Raw genomic sequence first — 21,178 nt, forward strand, 5'->3', positions numbered from 1 at the left:
AGTTACACTATAATTAAACTGATGGATTCCAACTATGTCGTTACTTAACTGTAACCCTATCGGAGTATTCGCCAGTGAAAAATAACTTAACATTTATTGATAACAGTTAAAAATAACGGTTATCAAAGAATAATTGGAACCGCGATAACGGTTACTCCAGAAAAACCGTTTGGCCCACCACTAGTGGTTAGCTATCCCCAATAATACTTCCTGGCAGATTAAAACTGTGTGCCGGACCGAGACTCGTATCTTGCAGGAGAGCTTTTGTTAAGTTTGGAAGGTAGGAGACGAGATACTGGCAGAAGTAAAGCTGTGAGGACGGAGCATGAGTCGTGCTTGGGTAGCTCAGTTTGTAGAGCACTTGCCCGCGAAAGGCAAAGGTCCCGAGTTCGAGTCTCGGTCCTGCACACAGTTTTAATGTGCCAGGAAGTTTCACATCAGCGCACACTCCGCTGCAGAGTGAAAATCTCATTCGATCCCCAATGCCAGTGATCTCTATACTAATCACACAGATCACTGAGCTAACACCCTTGATATCATCCTTGCCTAGGCTCAACAGTGCCTAAGACCTTTGCTTTTGTATCACTTGACAACAGGAGTATCGTTGAAATGGATGTTGTTGATGGCTGTCAGGTGGTTGCGATGTGTAGAAAAACATTGTGATTGTTAACACACTGTGATTACAGTGAGAAGTACGCTGAGTTATGAAAGTGATGGCTAGTAGTGTGCTATTAGGAATAATGTTATTGTGAAAGTGAATGTTTTTCACGTGTGATAATTGTATGCTGTGTACGTGACAGGGAAGGGCGGGGTTTCAATTGGTCATACTTCCGCTGTTGGCTTTATCTATCCATTATTAGTGTCCATTTGATGTAGTAACCAGTCAACAAAGCAATCGACAAGATGTGTTCTGTAATACATCCTGGTAAGTGTCCAAAGTTTTTCTGTCGCTTTTATGTTTGTATTATACGTAGGCGTTCGGAGGGAGGCACTGCTTGTTTATGAGGTTGAAATGAATACCGTTAGACAGTATTGTTAGTGAATGCTGACTTTTTATTTAATATCGTATCTACTACTGCTCACCTATAATGAGCTTTGAGGGAGAATAAAAGCCTTGTTTGTCCAGAAAGGGACGGATATTGAAAGATTCGTTAACGAAGGAGAGTTTGGTTCCTTGTATTTTTAAGATCCTTTCAGTCATTTGCAGAAGTGCCTATACTTTTGTTGTAACCAAAGATGATCGAAGGAAAGTTGTTTAAAGTTTAACATCCCGCCGAGGGTGACGCCTCACAGAGGGTGATGCCTGTAGAGACGGAATCCAAGTTCAAATATATTCCCTAAAGTATGTTTCCATAATCAGTATTAGCAAAATGTCCAAAAAATCGGTTGTTGTATTGTTGCAAGTTTAACGCATCGATTCAATTTCTATCAGTAGATACTGACAATTTACAGTCCTTCTGAAGTTCTCTCCTGCTCTCATATACATTATAAGTTTATATTATTAATCAGTCTCAACCAGAGCTGGGTATGCCCCTATTATTTTAATGATATTTACATTGATTTATGTACTGTTGAAGCAAAAACGTTCATGTTCTTGCAGAAATACCCGCCAGATTTTCTTGAAAGGTGTTTCATCTTTGCTCAGATGGATGTAGATAAGTTGGGTGTAGACGATAGTCAAGGAACTTCTGCTCACTTGTGGTACCTTACAGAGTAACATCAGTAATCCAGATTTTGAACCTTTTACATGTCTCCATAGTGTTTCCAACAAGCTCGTATCAATTGAAAGTATTACAGATATAAGAGAAAAAGGTGGCATTGTGTCATACCTTTCTTTGGTTATGACATTCATGATGATATCAGAACTAACAGTTATTATGATATCAGAACTAACAGTTATTTTTCACTTCCTGTGCTTTATATTCCAATGACTCTGTACCCAGTAGAACATTTATCAACCAGTTATACCTTTCAGACATATTTTGTGCAAATAGGGCCCATATAATTCTCATCTGCTACATGATCAGTAACTTAAAGTAATAATTCATACTTGCACATTTGTAGCTTGTGGAGTTCCTTTGGTTGTCTTTTAAGAATTACTTCTACCTCATTTTAATTCCATGAAAAGTGTTTACATTTAACTAATTTTTCGTCTCTTTCCATATTGCCTGACTAACTTCACTTATTAAATAATTACATTTCTTCACTCTTTTTCTTGTAAAAGAAGGTAGTGCCACTTTATGTAATATTTGTGTTATGTCCCCTGTCTGTTCAAATCTGCTACAACTAATTTTTGTATTGATCAGTGTGCAGTGTTGTTTAATCTTTCTAATTTATCTCAAAAGGTTTTAATTTTTAATTTGTTTCTTGAATAGAACACATTCCCTGTCAAGTTTTCTTGCAGTGACACAGAATTTGGCATGGACATCATTAAAACAAAGGTGTTTCTTGTTGTGGTGGGATCTTCTCATGAAATTTCAATCACCAACTTTCTCCTCCAAATATGAAAATATTTTGTTGATTCTGAACTACGTAGGGAGAAATGATCAGGGCTTGCATGCAAAGATATATGTGCTCTTTTTTTTTCACATGCTGTTCTAGAGTGGACCAATAGAGGTGGTTAAGTAAATACCCTGCTAGGCACTTAAGTGTTATTTGCAGAGTATCAATGTGGATGCAGATATTTCACTTCTTTTCCAGGGATATCCACTAGGCTGTGTTGCTTTTTTCCTATTTCATCTTCGCCATCATCTCGAAGCTAGCCATTCATCTTCTACTGTATTCATTTCCTCATTCTCAATTCCTGCTTTTCTCCAGTTTTAATCTGCAGACATTATGGTCAGAAACCACATGTGCACCTGGAAACATTTAAGCAGTTAAGAATCTGGTTTTGAAATATTAATGTTATAATTATGTTAGTACTAAGCTCTCTCTCTCTCTCTCCCCCTCCCTCCCTCCCCCCCCCCCCCCCCCCCAAATCCAATAAATACCCCTATCAGGGATCAAACATGCTATTGACAATATGAAAAAAGGAACTGCTCTAGGTAGAGGTGATCTGTCATTCGATATTTTAAAACTGATGGATCAGGAATCTGTAAAGCATTTAAAACCAAACTGAGCGAGGTGGCATAACGGTTAGCACACTGGAGTCACATTTGGGAGGACAACAGTTCAAAAACAGTATCCGGCCATCCTGATTTAAGTTTTCATGAGTTTCCTGAAATCGCTTTAAGCAAATGTCAGGATGTTTCCTTTGAAAGGGCACGGCCGACTTCCTTTTCCATCCTTCCCTAATCTGATGGGACTGATGACCTCACTGTTTGGTCCACTTGTCCAAATCAACCAACCATTTAGCTCAAATATTTTAAAGTTGTTTGCACTGTGGAACATTATCAAGAGATTGGAATAAAGCCAAAATAGTCATAACACATTCTAAAGATATGAAGAACTACTTTGCCCCTATCAGTCTCCTGTACACACTGTACAAAGTTTTTACTAGAATTTTGATTACTGGAATGAGCGTCACATTTGATTTGGCTCAATGTATTGAGCAAGCTGTGTTTCACACAAGATTTAGCACAGTTTATTGTATCCTCACTCTCTGTGAAACAATTAACAGTTGGAACAAATGAGTTAGTGCCATCAACCTCTTTGCCTTGCCTTTTTTAGATTTTGAAAATGCATTAAATTGAATCAGTCATCCAGCTGTGTCTGAGGCTCTAAGGAATAGAACAGGTTAATTATTAAAATCTTTTATTTTCTTTATTGTTGCACACTGATTCAGAGAGAGTTATTTAATTGACTGAGATGACTGTGAACATATCTGAAACCTTCTGGCGCCTCTAGGCCTCTCCCATATGTTCAGCCTTCATATTTGTCAGCCATAAGCTTTTGTATCTCAGAAGTACACCTTTAAGCTAATGGTCAATATTTTTGTTACTTAAATAGTTCGCTTCCAATCATGAACTGCATAAACCTCCCATCACCCAGTTGATGAATGCTGGAACAGTTCCATCATTGAGGCCATGGCCAGTTCATAGTGTGCCTTAAAACTCCCTCACTGTTCATGCGTTAGGTGCTTGTCCTAACAGGCATGTCCCAAATGATATAGATTAAAAAGAAGGAATTTACTGTTGTGGTCTCAGTCCAAAGACCAATTTGATGCATATCTCCATGCTACTTTAGTCTGTGCAAGCCTCTCCAACTCTGTGTAACCACTACAACCTAGATCCAGTTGAACAAGCTTACTATATTCAAAGGGTGGTCTCCCTCGACAGTTTTTACCAGACACACTTCCTTCCATTACGAAGTTGACAATTCAGTTGTACCTCAGGATGTGGCCTGTTAACCAATCCATTCTTGTAGTCGTGTTGAGCCATCAGTTTCTTTTTCTCTATTCAGACCAGTACTTCATTTGTTATTTGATATACTTAGATCTATTCTTCACAATTATTTTTCAGCACCACATCTTGAAAGTTTCTGTTCTCCTGTTATCTGAACAGCGTATGGGTCATTCCATTGCAACTCATGTTACAAAGTGATGTTTATATTATAAGTTTTGGACAATTAACAGAAATAAATGTTTCTATTAAATATTTTTTATACCTCAAAACATACTTTATATGGAATTCTCTATAAACCTAGAACACATACCATATTTATAAAAAAAATCTTCTAATTATTCTTGTAACTCCAAGAAATGGCTTTTGCATATGATAAAGAAAATACAGAAGTTGTCTGCTCTGTTTTATGTGATCATTTCTTGTAAGTTTTACACACAGTACCAGAAGATCTTATAAGTATTTTTAACAAAGTTCCTAACATTTAATCTCCAATAAAATAAATATTAAAACATAATGAACAGGTAACTTGCATTACAACATATGGCAACTCATGTTACATTGTCACAGATCACAGCCAAACTCGAAATAACCACGGGAATTTACAACACTTGGAGGGCTCACTTTTATGACGAGTTTGTCTTTAGTGTGGTATATGTCATCTTTAATTTCAGGCCACTTCCAAAACTTCCCACCTTTCATCATAACATCAACTTTATTAACTCATCATTTTCAATTTCAGTAACATTACCAGAAAAATATGAATTGTCATATTTTACCATCACCCAGTCATCTACTTGTAGGCCTATATCTAGTGATTGTTCTGTTCTGTTAGTGCTTTCCTCTGCATCTGATGTAGTAGTGTGTCCTACAACTTCATTATGATAGAGTTCCTAGTGATGGATTTTAGAAATGTTCAAGAAAGGCTTGCAGTTCTTGATTAAAGCCGAGAGATGTAGTGTTTTGCTTCTTTGGCTAAAGTCTCCTTCACCCTTAAGAACTGCTGTCACATTAGAAGAAGAATTCAACAATGCTTTTACAAAATCTGTAGCATTGTTTACAACACATTTCCTGCTTTTCACACGAGACCAAACTTGGCGTTTAGCAGCCCCACCAATTTCATCCACTGCCCCATCCCATGAAAAGTCGCAAAGTACTTCCATGTAATTCTTGTGGCATGACTCTCACTTAGAACTTTTATAGCCTCTGCAATATATCTGTTTTTTAACTGAGAAGCAGGACCATCTGACCAGATTGTAACTTCTCTAATATTTTTTGGTAGTTCTTCAAGAAGTCTTATCAACATAGGGAATGACAGTGTTTTGTGTGGTCCAGATTATCAGATACCAACACATAGGGGTGAGAAGTACCTGAATGCCGAATCATGGCAGTAAAAATACTAATTTGATTCTGCTGCTAATGTGCTCTTTGAATTTCATCTTGACTTACTCATGTAAAATTTTCAGAAAAATCGATTTGCATCATGGCAGTTAGCATCGTAGAAGGCAGCGATTCCTTATCACTCAGATAGTTCTTTGATTGTTCTCTCTTAAAGTAGCAGTGCTATAAAAATTCAAGTCGCATGGTAAGAATATGATTAATAAGATTCTGTAACATACCTTCTTCCTCTACTTTCAAAATTCTGCCATCACTCTCCTGCCACACATGCCATTTCACGTTGTACTCTTGTACACCAGTACATAAGTCAAGAAGTTTAATTGCCAATAAATCATTACATTTCATGCACTTTCCCAACCAACAATCAGCTGTAGGCTCTGCACATAGAAAAAATTCTGGCCAGTTATTGGTGTACTTTGATATTTGAGGCACTACACTATGAAGAGAGTTAATAGCACAGATGAAATTCTAGTGATACCAGCAGAGACACACATGTGGAGGTTTATTGGCAAGCGTGACATGTTTGGGTCTTAATTCGGTGAGTTTACTGGAACTACGGAAGCGTCCGATCCCGCCCGTCTGCTTTGACCCATGACGTCACAAATATGGTGGAAACGACCATAAACCACAATTCCAATATGGCGCATATAAAATCGTTACATACACATTATGGAGACGAAAATACATTGAAAAACAAACACACACACATTCCACATAAAGCCGAATGACATTAACGGGACAAGCGCGAGAAATTGGGGGCTTTTGGGTGGGGACAAAGTAAATATAAACAAATTTAGACACCCACCCCCATACAAAACCACACAAAATGATGCAAAAAACCGACATCACAAAACTCCCCAAATACCACTAAACATAGTATCATCTGGAATTGGACACTTCCCTTGACCTACATAGCTCACGATTCCATAAACTGGGACCAAACACTTTCCTTGTCCTATATAGCTCAAAAACATCTCCTGATACCAATACCAACATTCACAGCCACACATTGGGATCGAACACTTACCTTGGCCTATGTAGCTCAACAGCAGCTCCCAATCCCATAAATTGGGATCGAACACTTGACCTATACAGCTCAACAGCAGCTCACGATCGCATAAATTAGGATCAAACACTTCCCTTGACCTATATATCTCAAAAACATCTCCTGAACCCATACCAACATTCACAACCACACATTTCAATAAAACACTTCCCTCAACAGCAACACACAACACATACACTAAAAACAAAAATAGAAACTTACCACAAAAAAGTTCTGGTGCCACAAACTAGGTTGGCCACCACAATCACACAAAGGCACGTGCGCGCCCACACATATGCGCACACATACCAACGAAAAAATACTCAACCAAAAGAAAGACCCGCCCCACCCACGGACGCTTCTGTCGACCCAGTTTACTTTTACCATTCAGTTTCCCATTTTCTTCACAAAACATTGCATGGGCTTCTTTCAAAGAAAACATCAAGTGTTGTACTTGCAACTTACTCTTACCTTTCTCATCCTTTACAGTTACAACGTCTTTGCGTCCAGGGGCCTGTCTGCTAATGTCATCCCTTTCATAGAATTTGCTCTCTGCGCTTATTATTTCATCACATATTTTTTGTTCAGAGATTCTTTCTACTTCTAAAGGTTCAACAAATTTATGATACAACTTTCCAATAACACATTTTTGTTTTCTGGCTGATGCTGGAAGTACATATTTCACTTTTGATATGGCTTTTCTCAATGAAGACCTATTATTATATGGTGGGGAGGCAGAACTACTTGGTGTAGCTGAAGATGCTTCCTTTAACCGCTTCCTGTACTTGGCGACTGTTTCTCTAACATTCCATTTCCTGTCTGCAGCAATCCTTTCTCGTTCTCAGTTACTAAAACATTTTTTCCTGTTCCTGCTTCTTTTCCTGAATTTTTTCATAGTTTCCTTGTGTTTGATTTTACGCTCTTCATATCTGCCTTCTTCTTCTCATCTTTTCAGCTGCACTTAAGGGGATACGGAACGATGAAAATGACAAAATTAATGTTTTTTTATTACTATAATAAAATTATTTGGAATTTCCTGAATAAAATAAATGAAGTTTCATCCTCCCAAGTGAATTCTAAGTGTGCTTTTTATCGCTACAAAGTTGACATGCCGCGTAAATGGTTTTAGCGACTTGGTGTGTCACCTCTGATGGCGCCGCTAGATGGCTGCAAGGAGGGTATCTTTGCGGAATTAGACAGTGTTTTATTTTCCAACGTTGTATGGCTTTATCTCTGTGACAAATGACTGTTCATATCGGTAAACATATATGCTACACCATGTGTGTTGACTTGTGGAGTTTGCTTTGTGTTGTTTAGCTGTTCAATTTTGCGTATTTGACAAATTTTATTCGTACCTGTTTTACGTATTTGGTTTGTGGATATCAATATGCCCTGTTTCAGCTATCAAGTGTTTGAGAAAAGGCACAATGAGTGGAAGAAGAAATCTTTTGTTGTTTTGAAAGGAGATGCTGCTCAGGCTGCTTCACCGATTACTTCAAATGAATGTGATAGAACTTCTTCGAGCAAGAAACTTTGTGACAGCAAAGAAAAATTTGAAAACTATGAAAGTGATAGTAATGATGTGAATGAAATAATTAACATTTCCTTGCTCTCTAATATTTTGAAACATAATGTTTTATGCCAAGTTTGCAAAGAAAGAGGACTGGAATTGAAAATAACTTCACACATTGGTTTGGCATGTAAAATGTTATTGAAGTGTAACAGATGTGCTGCAGAAGTTTTGTTTTCTAATTCTAACAGTATTCCTCGTAGTAGTAATAGTGGAAAGAAGGTGTATGATTATAAATGTTAGGCTAGTGTATGGATTGCGTTGCATTGGCAAGGGCAGTGCAGCAGGGACAATGTTATGAGGAATTATGAACTTGCCAAAACCACCAACCAAGTTTGGATTTTATAATGAATTGGTGGGATCTTCTGCTGAAGATATTGCTCAAGCAACAATGAAGAAAACTGCCGGAGAAGCTGTGACAGATAATGGGAATTGTAGAGATTTAACTATTGCTTTAGATGGATCATGCCAACGTAGAGGTCATAAATCTCTAAATGGAGCTGTGACAGCTATCAGTGGAGACAGTTACAAAGTAATTGTTGTTGGTATTCTCTCAAAACATTGTAGATGTAAGGGCAATACCAAGGACCAACATAGTGAAAGTTGTGAAGCAAATTTTCACGCCACGGGTGGAGCGATGGAAGTAGAGGGAGTGAAAGCAATATTTTCCACATCACAGGAGTGGTATAATGTATGCTACACTAACTATTTAGGAGATGGTGATTCTAAGGGATATACCTTATGGCAATGAAATTCACATTAAAAAACAGGGAGTGCATTGGACATGTGCAGAAGCGCATGGGGGCTCGCTTGAGCAAACTAAAGCAGACATTAGGATTCCAGAAGCTTAGTGATGGTAAGACCCTTGGAGGAAGAGGAAGATTGGCAGATGAAACAATTGACAGGCTGCAGATGTATTATGGGTGTGCAATTAGGCAAAACACAAGAAGCATTGAGCATATAAGGAGAGCAGTATGGGCATTATTTGTTCATACTGCATCAACAAATGAGCACCCACAACATGCACTGTGCCCCACAGGTGAAGACTCATGGTGCAAGTACCAATCAGGAAAGGAATATTCCCATAAAAATAGTTTTCCAAATGCTGTAATTGATGTAATGAAGCCCATATTCAGAGATTTATGACAGCCAAGTTTATTGGAAAAGTTTTTACATGGGAAAACACAAAAATCCAAATGAAAGAGTAAATAATTTAATTTGGAATAGGGTTCCCAAAGAGTGTTTGTACAGATAAAAACATTGCATTTTGGAGTGTATGATGCAATGGCAACATACAATGAAGGAAACATTATCAAATGTGATGTGCTGAAACGTTTAGGTTTCCAACCAGGACACAACACCATTTCCACAATGCGCCTAATTGATGAAGAAAGACCAAGAGGTGCAGGAAGAATAGACAAAAGCCTACAACATGCAGCAAAAGGGAAAAAACAGACCAGTGGAAAGGAAACTAACACTGGAAAAAAATGAGGATGCTGATAATCCATCATATGGGGCAGGAATGTATTAAAAAACTGTGGAAGCCATTTCCCATAACTTTAAAATTTTCATCTTTGAGGAACATTTTCTCAAAAGATTATGCTTATCCATTACGGATATTTTAGAACCGTGACTGTATATTGAATATAAATAAGTTATACACAACTGCAATCAGTCACTTTTTTTGAATAATAATGTTTTATTACATGAACCGGTTTTCGAACCTTTTCAGGTTCATCTTCAGATGGTTTTGGGTGGATCAACTGATCAATTGACTTCATGGCAGCTGAGGAGAGCTCCGCCTACCATCCTCCAAGGCAGCCATAGGTTTGAAGATGGTTATATAAAGATAACCAAAACCGGTCACCTATGTTATTGAGACATAAGTGTTGTGGTCAAGACTGACCTTTTCCCAATTCCACACCACTACAATCGCCCCAATGAAAAAAGTTACTACATCCATCACACCAGGTCCCGGAGCTAACGATTCTACGGATTGTCAGGCACTTTACACTCATGGTACAAATCGATCTTAGTGACGGAAAGACAATTAAGTTACCGGAAAACAATGAAAATACGTGTACGAAAAATTAGGCCTACTCGCGACAATGTAAATAGTGGTACAGAAGTTTATTACTGGAAATTACTTAAGAGATGACGATACTCTACAGACATAAAGGGACAGCAAACGTATTTAGCACACTAAACTATAAGTAAATACGCTTAAAATTGCGGTATGAAGTTTAATCTGAAAGCTCCAAAGTTCGGCCTGGCCGCGATATGTAAACAGAACGAACTTTACGTGATTACTGTGAAAATACGCGAGTGAGACAAAAACCTTTAATGGTACGCTTGAAGAGCACTATAGTTAACGTAATAAATTAGTTTAAAGTGTTAAAAACAATTTATTACTACTTGAATTACTTATCTTGTATGAGAGCTGTGACTCAGACGTCCGCATAGCAGGCGCAGGCCTACTGTCGTCTAAATGAGACTGAAGGCTAGAAGAGCGCATCTTCCCCCTCTCAATAACTGACTTAATGGCCGCCCAAAACCACTCTGGTATTTGTACAAGCCCTGGTATCATAATTTTTAAACTCAACACTGTGGTTCACTACTAAATGATTGTACCCCTGCTGACCCAACTATAAGCAGAAAATGCGTCTGAAATTATAGAACTACCCTCTTCTATGAAATCCTCAATCAATCTCACTAATTCCCTTTTTGTCTGCCCCTCCAAAACCCTAAATACACATTCTGAACACCCCCCCCCCTCGATACCACAGCCCCCACACCCATAAACCAACCACAGACTTACTCCTCCCATTGTTTCTCTTCCCAAACTGCGCTTCAACTTCCACAACCACCTCAGGCCCACCCAACTTGCCCCTGCACTTAAGATATTCCGAACACACCTCACAACAAAAGAAAACCAATCAAGCACCATCCTCTCGCTCACACCCACCTCGTGCGCACAGAAACTGTGAGAGGATTTATAACAAAAAATGATAAGTTATTAACACAATTTCTCACATGCCCAACCTAGACTTCTCGAACCAGGAACCTCACCTAATGGAGCACCATAGGTTAACTTCCCTACAACACCTCCACATATAGCCGTCCCTGGTCCGAGATGCCGGAGCTTTAGTAAGTCGCATTTCTTCCCGGCACGCAGAACACTTTTGACCACTTCAGCCAACAGACTAAATAGTTGAAGCACTGTCCCCCATCAGCGCACACAAACACAAACTTTTGATTTTGTCAGTCAATCCATACCTACCAAAGACATAAACAAAGTAATTTTAAAAAATCACACACGATGAACAGAAAACAACACTGCAATAACTTAGGCATAAGAAAAACTAAATAGTTAACTCACTGAAAAATATTCCTCTAACCGCACAGTCAACACCAAAACCACACATGTCAAAGGCTACAACGCAACTGAACCCAATATGTCACATAAAAAAACGTGACCCATATACACACCACCAGAGAGCACTACCAACCGCAACAAAATGCCATCTATACACACACTACACATGCAAATTAAACCCAAAACACCACATAACATGCAACCCATAAACACACCACCAGAGAGAACCACAGACCACATCAAAACGACACCTACAAACACGCCACTCTCACAAACTAAACTCCACGCCGTCGTGACGTCACATACCACAACAGGATTACATCACGTGTCAAAGCCGATGGGTGGAATTGGACACTTCTGTTGACCCTAATCTCTCTTACCTATCTCAATAATTTCCTGTATTTCATACAATAGATAATCCAGGATGGAATAATGACAATGTTATGAAAAGGACAGTTGCTACTCAGCATATAGTGGAGAAACTGAGCTGCAGCTAGGTAAAATGAATATATTGTCAAACAAAGCTGTCAGCCATACAGGCCTTCGTCAGAATTAAACACACACACAACCACAACCACAGAGACTGGCTGCCAAGACCAGACTGCAAGCAGCAGCACATGATGGGAGAAACAAGAAGCTGGATGGTGAGGGTGAGGAGGAGGCTGGGGCAGAGTGTGGGAGGGTTAGCAGGGTAGGGGTGGGGAACAGAAAGTGCTGCTTGTGGGAGCATGAGAGACGTAAACAGACTGTGGGTGCGTTGGTGGAATAGAGGGCTGTGTAGTGTTGGAATAGGAACAGGGAAACCCCCGGGTTCCCGGGTTCGATTCCCACCGGTGTCAGGGATTTTCTCTGTCTCGTGATGACTGGGCATTGTGTGATGTCCTTAGTTTAGTTAGGTTTAAGTAGCTTTAAGTTCTAGGGGACTGATGACCATAGATGTTAAGTCCCATAGTGCTCAGAGCCATTTGAGCCATTAGGAACAGGGAAGTTGATAGGTGGGTGTGGACAATGACTAATGAAGGTCGAGGCCAGGAGGGTTACGGGAACATAGGATACATTGTAGGGGGAGTTCCAACATGCAAAATTCAGAAAAGCGGGTGTTGGTGGGAACAGTCCAAATGGCACAGGCTCTGAAGCAGTCATTGAAATCAAGAATGTCATGTTGGGTGATGTGCTCAGCAACTGAGTGGGCCACCTGCTTCTTAGACACAGTTTGTCGGTGGCCATTAATGCGGAGGGACAGCTTGTTTGTTGTCATATCCACATAGAATGCCAAACAGTGGTTGCAGATAAGCTTGTAGATCACATAACTGGTGTCACAGGTAGCCGTGCCTTTGAGAAAGTCAATGCTTGTGACTGGACTGGAGTAGGTGGTGGTTGGAGGATGTCTATTGCAGAGATGTGAACTATGAGACAAGGAGTTGAGTGTGGGGGTTTTGTAGGGATAGACAAGAATATTGTGTGGGTTTGATGTATGGCAGAATACCACTGTGGGTTGGGTGGGCAGGATAGTGGGTAGGACATACCTCATTTCAAGGTGCGACGACAGTAGCCGAGCTGGAGAATGTGATTCAGTTGCTCCAGTCTGGGGTGATATTGAGTCGCAAAGGGAATATCCCACTGTTGCTGGAAGGTAGGACTTCAGGATGTAGCCTGAGACTGGAGTGATAAGGCAAGGGAGATCTGTTTTGTACAAGGTTGGGAGGATAATTACGGTCTCTAAAGGCCAGAGTGAGACCCTCGGTTTATTTCGAGAGGGACTGCTCATCAGTATGGATGCAACGGCCACATGTAGCTAGGCTGTATGGAAGGGACTTCTCGGTATGGAATGGGCGGCGGCTGTCACAGTGGAGCTATTGGTAGTGGTTGGCAGGTTTGATATGAATGCAGGCACTGATTTAGCCATCTTTGAGGTAGAGGTCGACGTGGAGGTAGGTGGCTTGTTGGGTTAAGGAGGACCAAGTGAAGCAAATGGGGGAGAAGGTGTTGAGAATTTTACAGGTGGAAATGAGGTATTGCTAGGATGTTTGTGCCTGATTGAGGTGGTTCTGCAAGACCGTGTTATTGAAGTTTAAGGATGGGGGCAGCTGAACAGATGGAGATCATTGTGGAAGGAAGAGTGGCAGCTGGAGATGGGTACTTTTATTGTAAGGCCATTTGGGGGGATTTGATGAACCAAGCAATAATGCAAGAACAGTATGTAAGAATGGGTTCCAGCTAGGGATAAGGAAACTTCTATAGACGCAAATGGAAGGAGCATGGATTCATGGTGGGGGATAAAAATACATAAATACATCCAAAAAGTTCCCAAAAATAGACGAAAATCACAAAAAGGGTGAAGTGGATAAAGTATGGAGCAGCAGATGAAATCTGAGATAGTGGGCCTATAGTGAAATGCGAAAACCAACTGCAATTGATGTGAAAACACTATGTGATCAAAGGAAAAAAAAAAAAAAGATAGTAAAGTGGGTTGCAGGTCTATGGGTGGGTAAGTGTGAAGAAGGGGGACGACAGATGGGATTGGCCTGTGTGAAGTTAGTATGTAAGGATTGGAATTGAGAGGAGAAGGAGTAAGGGGGAGGGAGGGGAGGGGGAAGGGTTTGGTAGGGTGAGATACAAGTTCATGTGGCCTTGGAAGGTACAGAAAATAACATGTGAAAATAGGTGAAAGTGCCACAGGAAGAGTGAGTTAAAGGTCTAGGATTAATGACATTGGTGAGAGTAATATGGGGCATGAGATGCTGCAACAATAATCAGCGCAGTCCAGTAGCCATCCGGTGCACGCTCATGAGACAGTTGATACAGTGTGGCTCGTAAGTAGTGGTGTGCAGTGCAGTTTGGATGGTGACAAATGACACATGGGAAAGGAGAAAAAGGAGGACAGACACCGAGTATAGTAAAGCATTAGAAAATAGCAATAAGGAAAAACAGCACTGGGTTACAAGATGGAAGGAAAGCTGCCAGGCAAAATCAAATAATGGAGAATACCGGTTGGAATAATGTCAATGTTCTGAAAAGGATAGCTGCTACTCACCATGTAAAAGAAATGCAGAGTCACAGATAGACTCACAATATTAAAACACACACACACTCAAATGTAATTCATACATACATGACCACAGTCTCTGACAGCCAAGGCCAGATTGCAAGCAGCAGCGCATGATGGGAGAGGCAAAGTGAGTGGTGGGGATAAGGAGGAGGCTGGGACAGAGAATAGGGGGCATAGCAGGATAGTAGTGGCAGATCGTAAATTGCTGCTTGTGAGAGCATACAGTATGAGGAGGGGAGAGGGTAGGGCAGGTAGGCAGTTGGGAGGCTAGATGGTGGGCAGGAGGGGGAGGGGCAGCGGAAAAGGAAAGAAATAGAAAGGCAGTGAGTGCGTTAGTGGAGTAGAGGGCTGTGTAGTGATGGAATGGGGACAGGGAAGGACATAGGTGGATAAATGACAATGACTGATGAAGATTTAGACCAGGATGGTTGCGGGAAGACAGGATATATTGTAGGGAGAGTTCCTACCTGTGCAGTTCAGAAAACCCTGTGTTGGTGGGAAGCATACACATGGCACAGGTTGTGCAATCCCAGATTCCTGGATCCCATATCGCACATTGTAACTCTTGCCCTCCAGGAACTAGAGCAGCATGCAGAACGCCACCTCAAAAAACTCTCCACTCTGTTCTCTTCCTACTCCCGCATTGGACCACCACCTCTACCACAACCGCCAAACCTCCCACACAACCCGTCATAGCTGACAAACTCTGCCTTGCAGAACCACTACATTTACCCCACCCTCAAAAACTCCCTTCTATTGCCATACAGAATCCAAAACCTTAACAGACCTTAAAACAGTGATGAACCTTCCCTCCAAAAGCCTTAGATCCACAAAAGTATCAGTCCATTCCAAAGGCATCAGCTCTTGCCCCACTCCCAAATTCAGTCACATAGCACATGTTTAAAACCTTCTGTCCTCCTCCCAGTCCCTAGAAACACTCCAACAACCCTATCTATCAGTCTCAAACAAAGACCAGGGTTGCTCCCTGCCTGACTCGGTTCACTCCCACATCCAACTGTAAGCCACCCCCAACACCCTAAATTACCTGCTATTAACTTCCAAGAATTTCGTAATCTCATACCTTGCATCACCATCATTCTCCAAATACCACAACATGTGAGCTATACTTACATCCGCAGAAAGAACAGCAATCCATCATCTAAAAACTGACCCCGATCTTATAATAATACATCACTGTTGTTTTGAACTGCAAGGATTACCAGGCAGAAGGACTCCACCAGCTGTCACATTCATCCACCTACAAACCCTGGCACAGAGACCCCATTGCAGAAATCTAACAGGATCTCCTGTCTCTCCTCAAATCCTTAGGTTCATTGTTGAACCTCCCCTTGGAGTCCATCTGTCTCCTCACCCTAGCACTCGCACCTTCTAAATGTTTCCTGAAGTCCTTAAATCCAAACATCCAGCGTGTCCCTTTGAGGTCGGTTACTGTGTCCCCACTAAGAGAATCTCTGCTCTCCTAGGCCAACACCTTCAGCTTGTTAACTGCAACCTAGCCACCTATATACCAACCATTTGCTCCACCGACTCTCCGCAGTTCCTGTTCATTAACTACATGATGCCCTATTTGTCACTATTGATGCCCTCCCTTTACACTAACATCCCTAATGCCCATGGACTTGCTACTATTGAAAACTATCTTACCCAATTCCCCCTAGTCTCCATGACTTACTACATCCTCAATCACAATTACTTCTCTCTTGAAGGCATCACCTACAAACAAATCTGTGGTACAGCATGGCACCATTCTATGCCTACCTACTCATGAATCATCTAGAGGAATCTTTTCTAACCATCCAAACCCCTCACCTGGTTCAGATTCACTGATGACATCTTTATGATCTGGTTAGAGTATGAGGACACACTACTCACATTCCTCCAGAACCTCAACACCAAATCCCCCATTTGCTTCACTCGTTCCTCCTCAACCCAACAAGCCACCTTCCTCAATGTTGACCTCCAGCTCAAAGATGGCTACATCAGTACCTACCAACCACCAGCAGTACCTCCACTGTGACAGCTGCCACCCGATCCATACCAATAAGTCGCTTTCATTCAGCCTAGCTACCTGTGGGCGTTGCATCCATAGTGATGCGCAGTCCCTCTCGAAATAAACCAAGGGTCTCACTGAGGCCTTCACAGGCTGTATTTATCCTCCAAACCTCGTACAAAAACAGATCTCCCATGCCTTATCTTTCCAGTCGCCCACCACCTCCCAAAGTCCCACCTTCCAGCCACAGAAGAGCATTCCCCTTGTGACTCAGCACCACTAAGGACTGGAGCAACTGAATCACATTGTCCACCAGTGCTTTTGCTACCTGTTGTCAAATTCTGAAATGATGAATGTCCTAGCCACTACCCTGCCCACTCAACCCACAATGGTATTCCGATGCATAACGAACCCGCACAATATCCTATCCCTATGCAACCATTGCTCCCAAATCCTAGCCTCATGGACAATCTCTCTTTAATAGACATAGATGCTGTTCCATACTTCCTCACCATTGCCTACTCCAGTCCAGTCACAAGCATTACTGATCCCATGAAAGGCACGGCTACTGATGATACCAGTTGTGTGATCTACAAGTTAAGCTGCAGCCAGTGGTTGCTGTATTCTATGCGGATATGACAACCAACACGCTGTGTGCCTGCATGAATGTTTACTGACAGATTGTGGCTAAGAAGCAGCTGGATCACTCAAGTTCTGAGCACGCTGCTGAAGACGATGTTCTTGATTGTAGTGACTGCTTCAGAGTCTGTGCCACCTGGATCCATCCCACCAACTCCAGTTTTTCTGAGTTACTTAGGGGGGAACTCTCCCTACAATGTGTCCTATGTTCCCGTAACTTTCCTGGCCTCAATCTTCATTAGTCTTTCTCCTTTATCCGCCTATCCCCTTCCCTGTTCCCATTCCATCTCTTACTCATTATATTCTGCCTCCTGTATTACTCCAAAATGAGTTTTTGTTGATAACACTGTACCAACCTGATCGCAAGTCCTGTCCTTCCTGCCACTGCACTTCACTAATTCTCACTATATCGAACTTCACCTATCCATTTACCTTTTTACACTGTCAAACCTGCCAATCTCATTAAGACCTCAAATATTCCACTCATTGAATGATAGAATGCTAGCTTTGTTTTTCTGATGATGACATCCTCCTGACCAGTCCCCACCCAGAGACTGGAATTGGGGACTATTTTACTTGCAGAATGTTATACCATAGCAGATTCCATCATCATTAAGCCATACATTAGAGTTGCATGCCTTCAGGTCGAAAGAAGCTATAATTTTTTCTTGCTTTGAACCATTTGCAGTACCAGCAGAATGAACCAGATCAGTAAGTCAGCAATCCGGTTGTGTCTGTAGCTATTGAAAGGCTGTTGCACCTCTTCAGGAACTGTGGGTTATTCTGGCCTCTCCATAGATGCACCTCCACTGTGCCTACAGTACAGTATTGTTGAGTAAGCAAGCCACCCACTCCAGCAAGGTCGGTGGTGCACAGGAAGGAAGAAGTAGTTTAGAGAAACTACAGAATTCTAAGATGCTAGGGTTGATATTAAATCTGTCGCTTTTTTGTATGTGTTTAATATTAACTAACGGTGCCTCAGAAATTTGAAGTGTGTAATTTTTTGTATTATAGAGTCATTCTTATCTTGTCTTCATAATGGAATGTTAATTAAGAAAATTATTATTATTTTGTAATAAAACATTTTTGATTAGGGTTCAACTTAGCCTAAATAGAAGGATTGTTTTTGTTCAATGGATGAAATATTATATTTAGCACTTTCTCTTCTTTCACAACAAAAAATGGAAGAAAACAGACATATTAAATTCTCTTTCAGTGTTTTACTGGGTTAGTATATATACAGGGTGGAACATTTTAATCCATAATGGGGAATAACCTGGGACATAAATGAGATACAGCAAAATGTATCATGTAAAAGTTGTAGGTGGCAAAGAGGGTCATACATTGCTGCTAATGGCCATGACCTTGAACATGATATCTGAGGGGATTTGAAGGTTGAAGCTATTTTTTTAAGTCAGAGCCCTAGTATTTGATTTAAAATTTGAAAAGAACGGCAAATTTTACATATAAAATTATGCTTTATTCAAGGTCAAGGCAAGTTTCTGTGAATGGGAAATAAGCAAAGAATGTTTTTAGTTCTAGAAGCGTTAATTCAAGAATAGATGCAGCAAAATACAATATTACATACAAATTGGAGGGGCATAAGGAGTCACATACCATTAGTAGTAACCATGATCTCAAGTTAATTATTGAAGGTCATTCGAAGATTGAGTTTTGTTTAATGGAAACCTCTATTTGTGAAGTTGAAGTTGGATCTGGAAAGAGCAAAGAGAGGTTTGAAGTTTTAGTTGTAATTAACATGTTTATTGGCAAAAATAAATTCATGGCAACATGTAAATGTTGTTTTGACATTTGCAAGACAGAACATACAAAAATAAAACATAGATCATTGATTTATAAGTCCTTGAGTGAGTCCCCTCACTTCTCATTCCTTGGGATGCCCCTTGCAATTTGGGTCTAACATTGTATTGTGCTGTATCCCTCCTTTATTCTGAGTTAGTCCCTACTAGAAGTAAAAACTCATTTCCTTATTTGACCTTCATGAAACCTTGCCATGACCTTGAATAATACATTTTTTAATATGTAAAATTTGGTGCTCTTTTGAAGTCTTAAATCAAATATTAGGGTTCCTATCTTCAAACTATTTTTTTTTTTTTAAAAAAAACCTCCAAATCACATTGTAGGTCAGAGCCATTCGTAGCAATGTGTGACCTTCTTAATTTTACAAGTGTTTTGTTCCATTTTATTATTATTGTTTTGTTTTATCACATGTTTTCATATTTCCTGCCCAGTAAATATGGATGCCAACCGAGAATCTGGATTAGGTAGTGACTCCGACAACATGGCTGATCTTGCAGCCTTACTGCAAACGGAAATTCCAGAGGGCCGCAGTAGCCTTGCTGATAGCCACACAAATCTGGAGAGAGTTGCTGAATATTGTGAGGCTAACTACTTTCAGGTACTTGTAATTGTCCTCTAAGATCAGAAAATATTTTTTGACACTACATGTAAATACTTAGTCATCAAATATTCCCAATTTTAATTTATTGTTTACATTAAATATTCATTATTTAGGAAGTAAGTCATTCATTAGGTTTTTTGAAAGCATGATACACTTACAGTTTTATCAACTGCTGTTTCCATTGTGGACAGAGCTGTTGGTATTCATTTGATTTACAGAATAGAAGCATGCTAAAATTGATTAATTGCTAGATATTCTCTTGCTAATGAGAAAGTGGTTGAATTACCGATCTTGAACCACTGGAGTTCTTCCACAATTATTGATCCACGTTTCTTGGATTAAAATGCTCTGGTCACTAGTTAAGTAGTAATTTCACTGACACATTTCTCAATATTAATTATCTGTGGGAACATTTGCTGAGTTCTAGTCAGTAACAGATTAAGAAAAATATTAGCATATTGTTACATAACAAATGAAAAAACATACAGATATGGTTTATGCATATACATCACGTGGTTCAACAGGTGGTGACATTTGACCAAGATAAAGATCAGAAATAATGAAAAGTACATGTGTGAGTTATTGCAATGTCAGCACAGAAAGGTATTAAAAACAGGATAAAGGAAAATGGCTATTCGTAGTGTAAAGCTCTGTAAAAAGTACCCAGATATAAATATAATACTGTGTGTGGATTGCAATATAAAATAGGAACTTCAGTGGCTATTCTGAAAGATAGCACACTCACATAATAAAATGTATAAAATTGAACATCATTCATCTTTCATCATTCTGGATCAGTGGTGCTCTAAGAAATTTGAAGAAGAGAAAAAGTCATGTGAACACTGAACCAAAAACTGAGCAGAGACTGGGGATATGCCATTACCAATTTATGAATATACACTCCTGGAAATAGAAATAAGAACACCGTGAATTCATTGTCTCAGGAAGGGGAAACTTTATTGACACATTCCTGGGGTCAGATACATCACACGATCACACTGACAGAACCACAGACACATAGACACAGGCAACAGAGCATGCACAATGTCGGCACTAGTACAGTGTATATCTACCTTTCGCAGCAATGCAGGCTGCTATTCTCCCATGGAGACGATCGTAGAGATGCTGGATGTAGTCCTGTGGAACGGCTTGCCATGCCATTTCCACCTGGCGCCTCAGTTGGACCAGCGTTCGTGCTGGACGTGCTGACCGCGTGAGACGATGCTTCATCCAGTCCCAAATATGCTCAATGGGGGACAGATCCGGAGATCTTGCTGGCCAGGGTAATTGACTTAAACCTTCTAGAGCACGTTGGATGGCACGGGATA

The 21,178-nt window shown here is 40.4% G+C and overlaps 1 protein-coding gene across 1 annotated transcript in view; it reads left to right on the forward strand.

The window, feature by feature from the left end:
- The first annotated feature begins 570 nt into the window (after window positions 1-570).
- Window positions 571-21,178, forward strand: part of LOC126266640 (abl interactor 2) — a 49,827-nt gene continuing 29,219 nt past the window's right edge. The window contains exons 1-2 of the mRNA XM_049971030.1: window positions 571-925; window positions 19,681-19,847. Coding sequence (XP_049826987.1) covers window positions 904-925; window positions 19,681-19,847 — 189 coding nt within the window. The 5' untranslated portion in view covers window positions 571-903. The remainder of the gene's footprint in view (window positions 926-19,680; window positions 19,848-21,178) is intronic.

The sequence above is a fragment of the Schistocerca gregaria genome, chromosome 4 (genome assembly GCF_023897955.1).
Source record: "Schistocerca gregaria isolate iqSchGreg1 chromosome 4, iqSchGreg1.2, whole genome shotgun sequence".
NCBI classification, from domain to species: domain Eukaryota; kingdom Metazoa; phylum Arthropoda; class Insecta; order Orthoptera; family Acrididae; genus Schistocerca; species Schistocerca gregaria.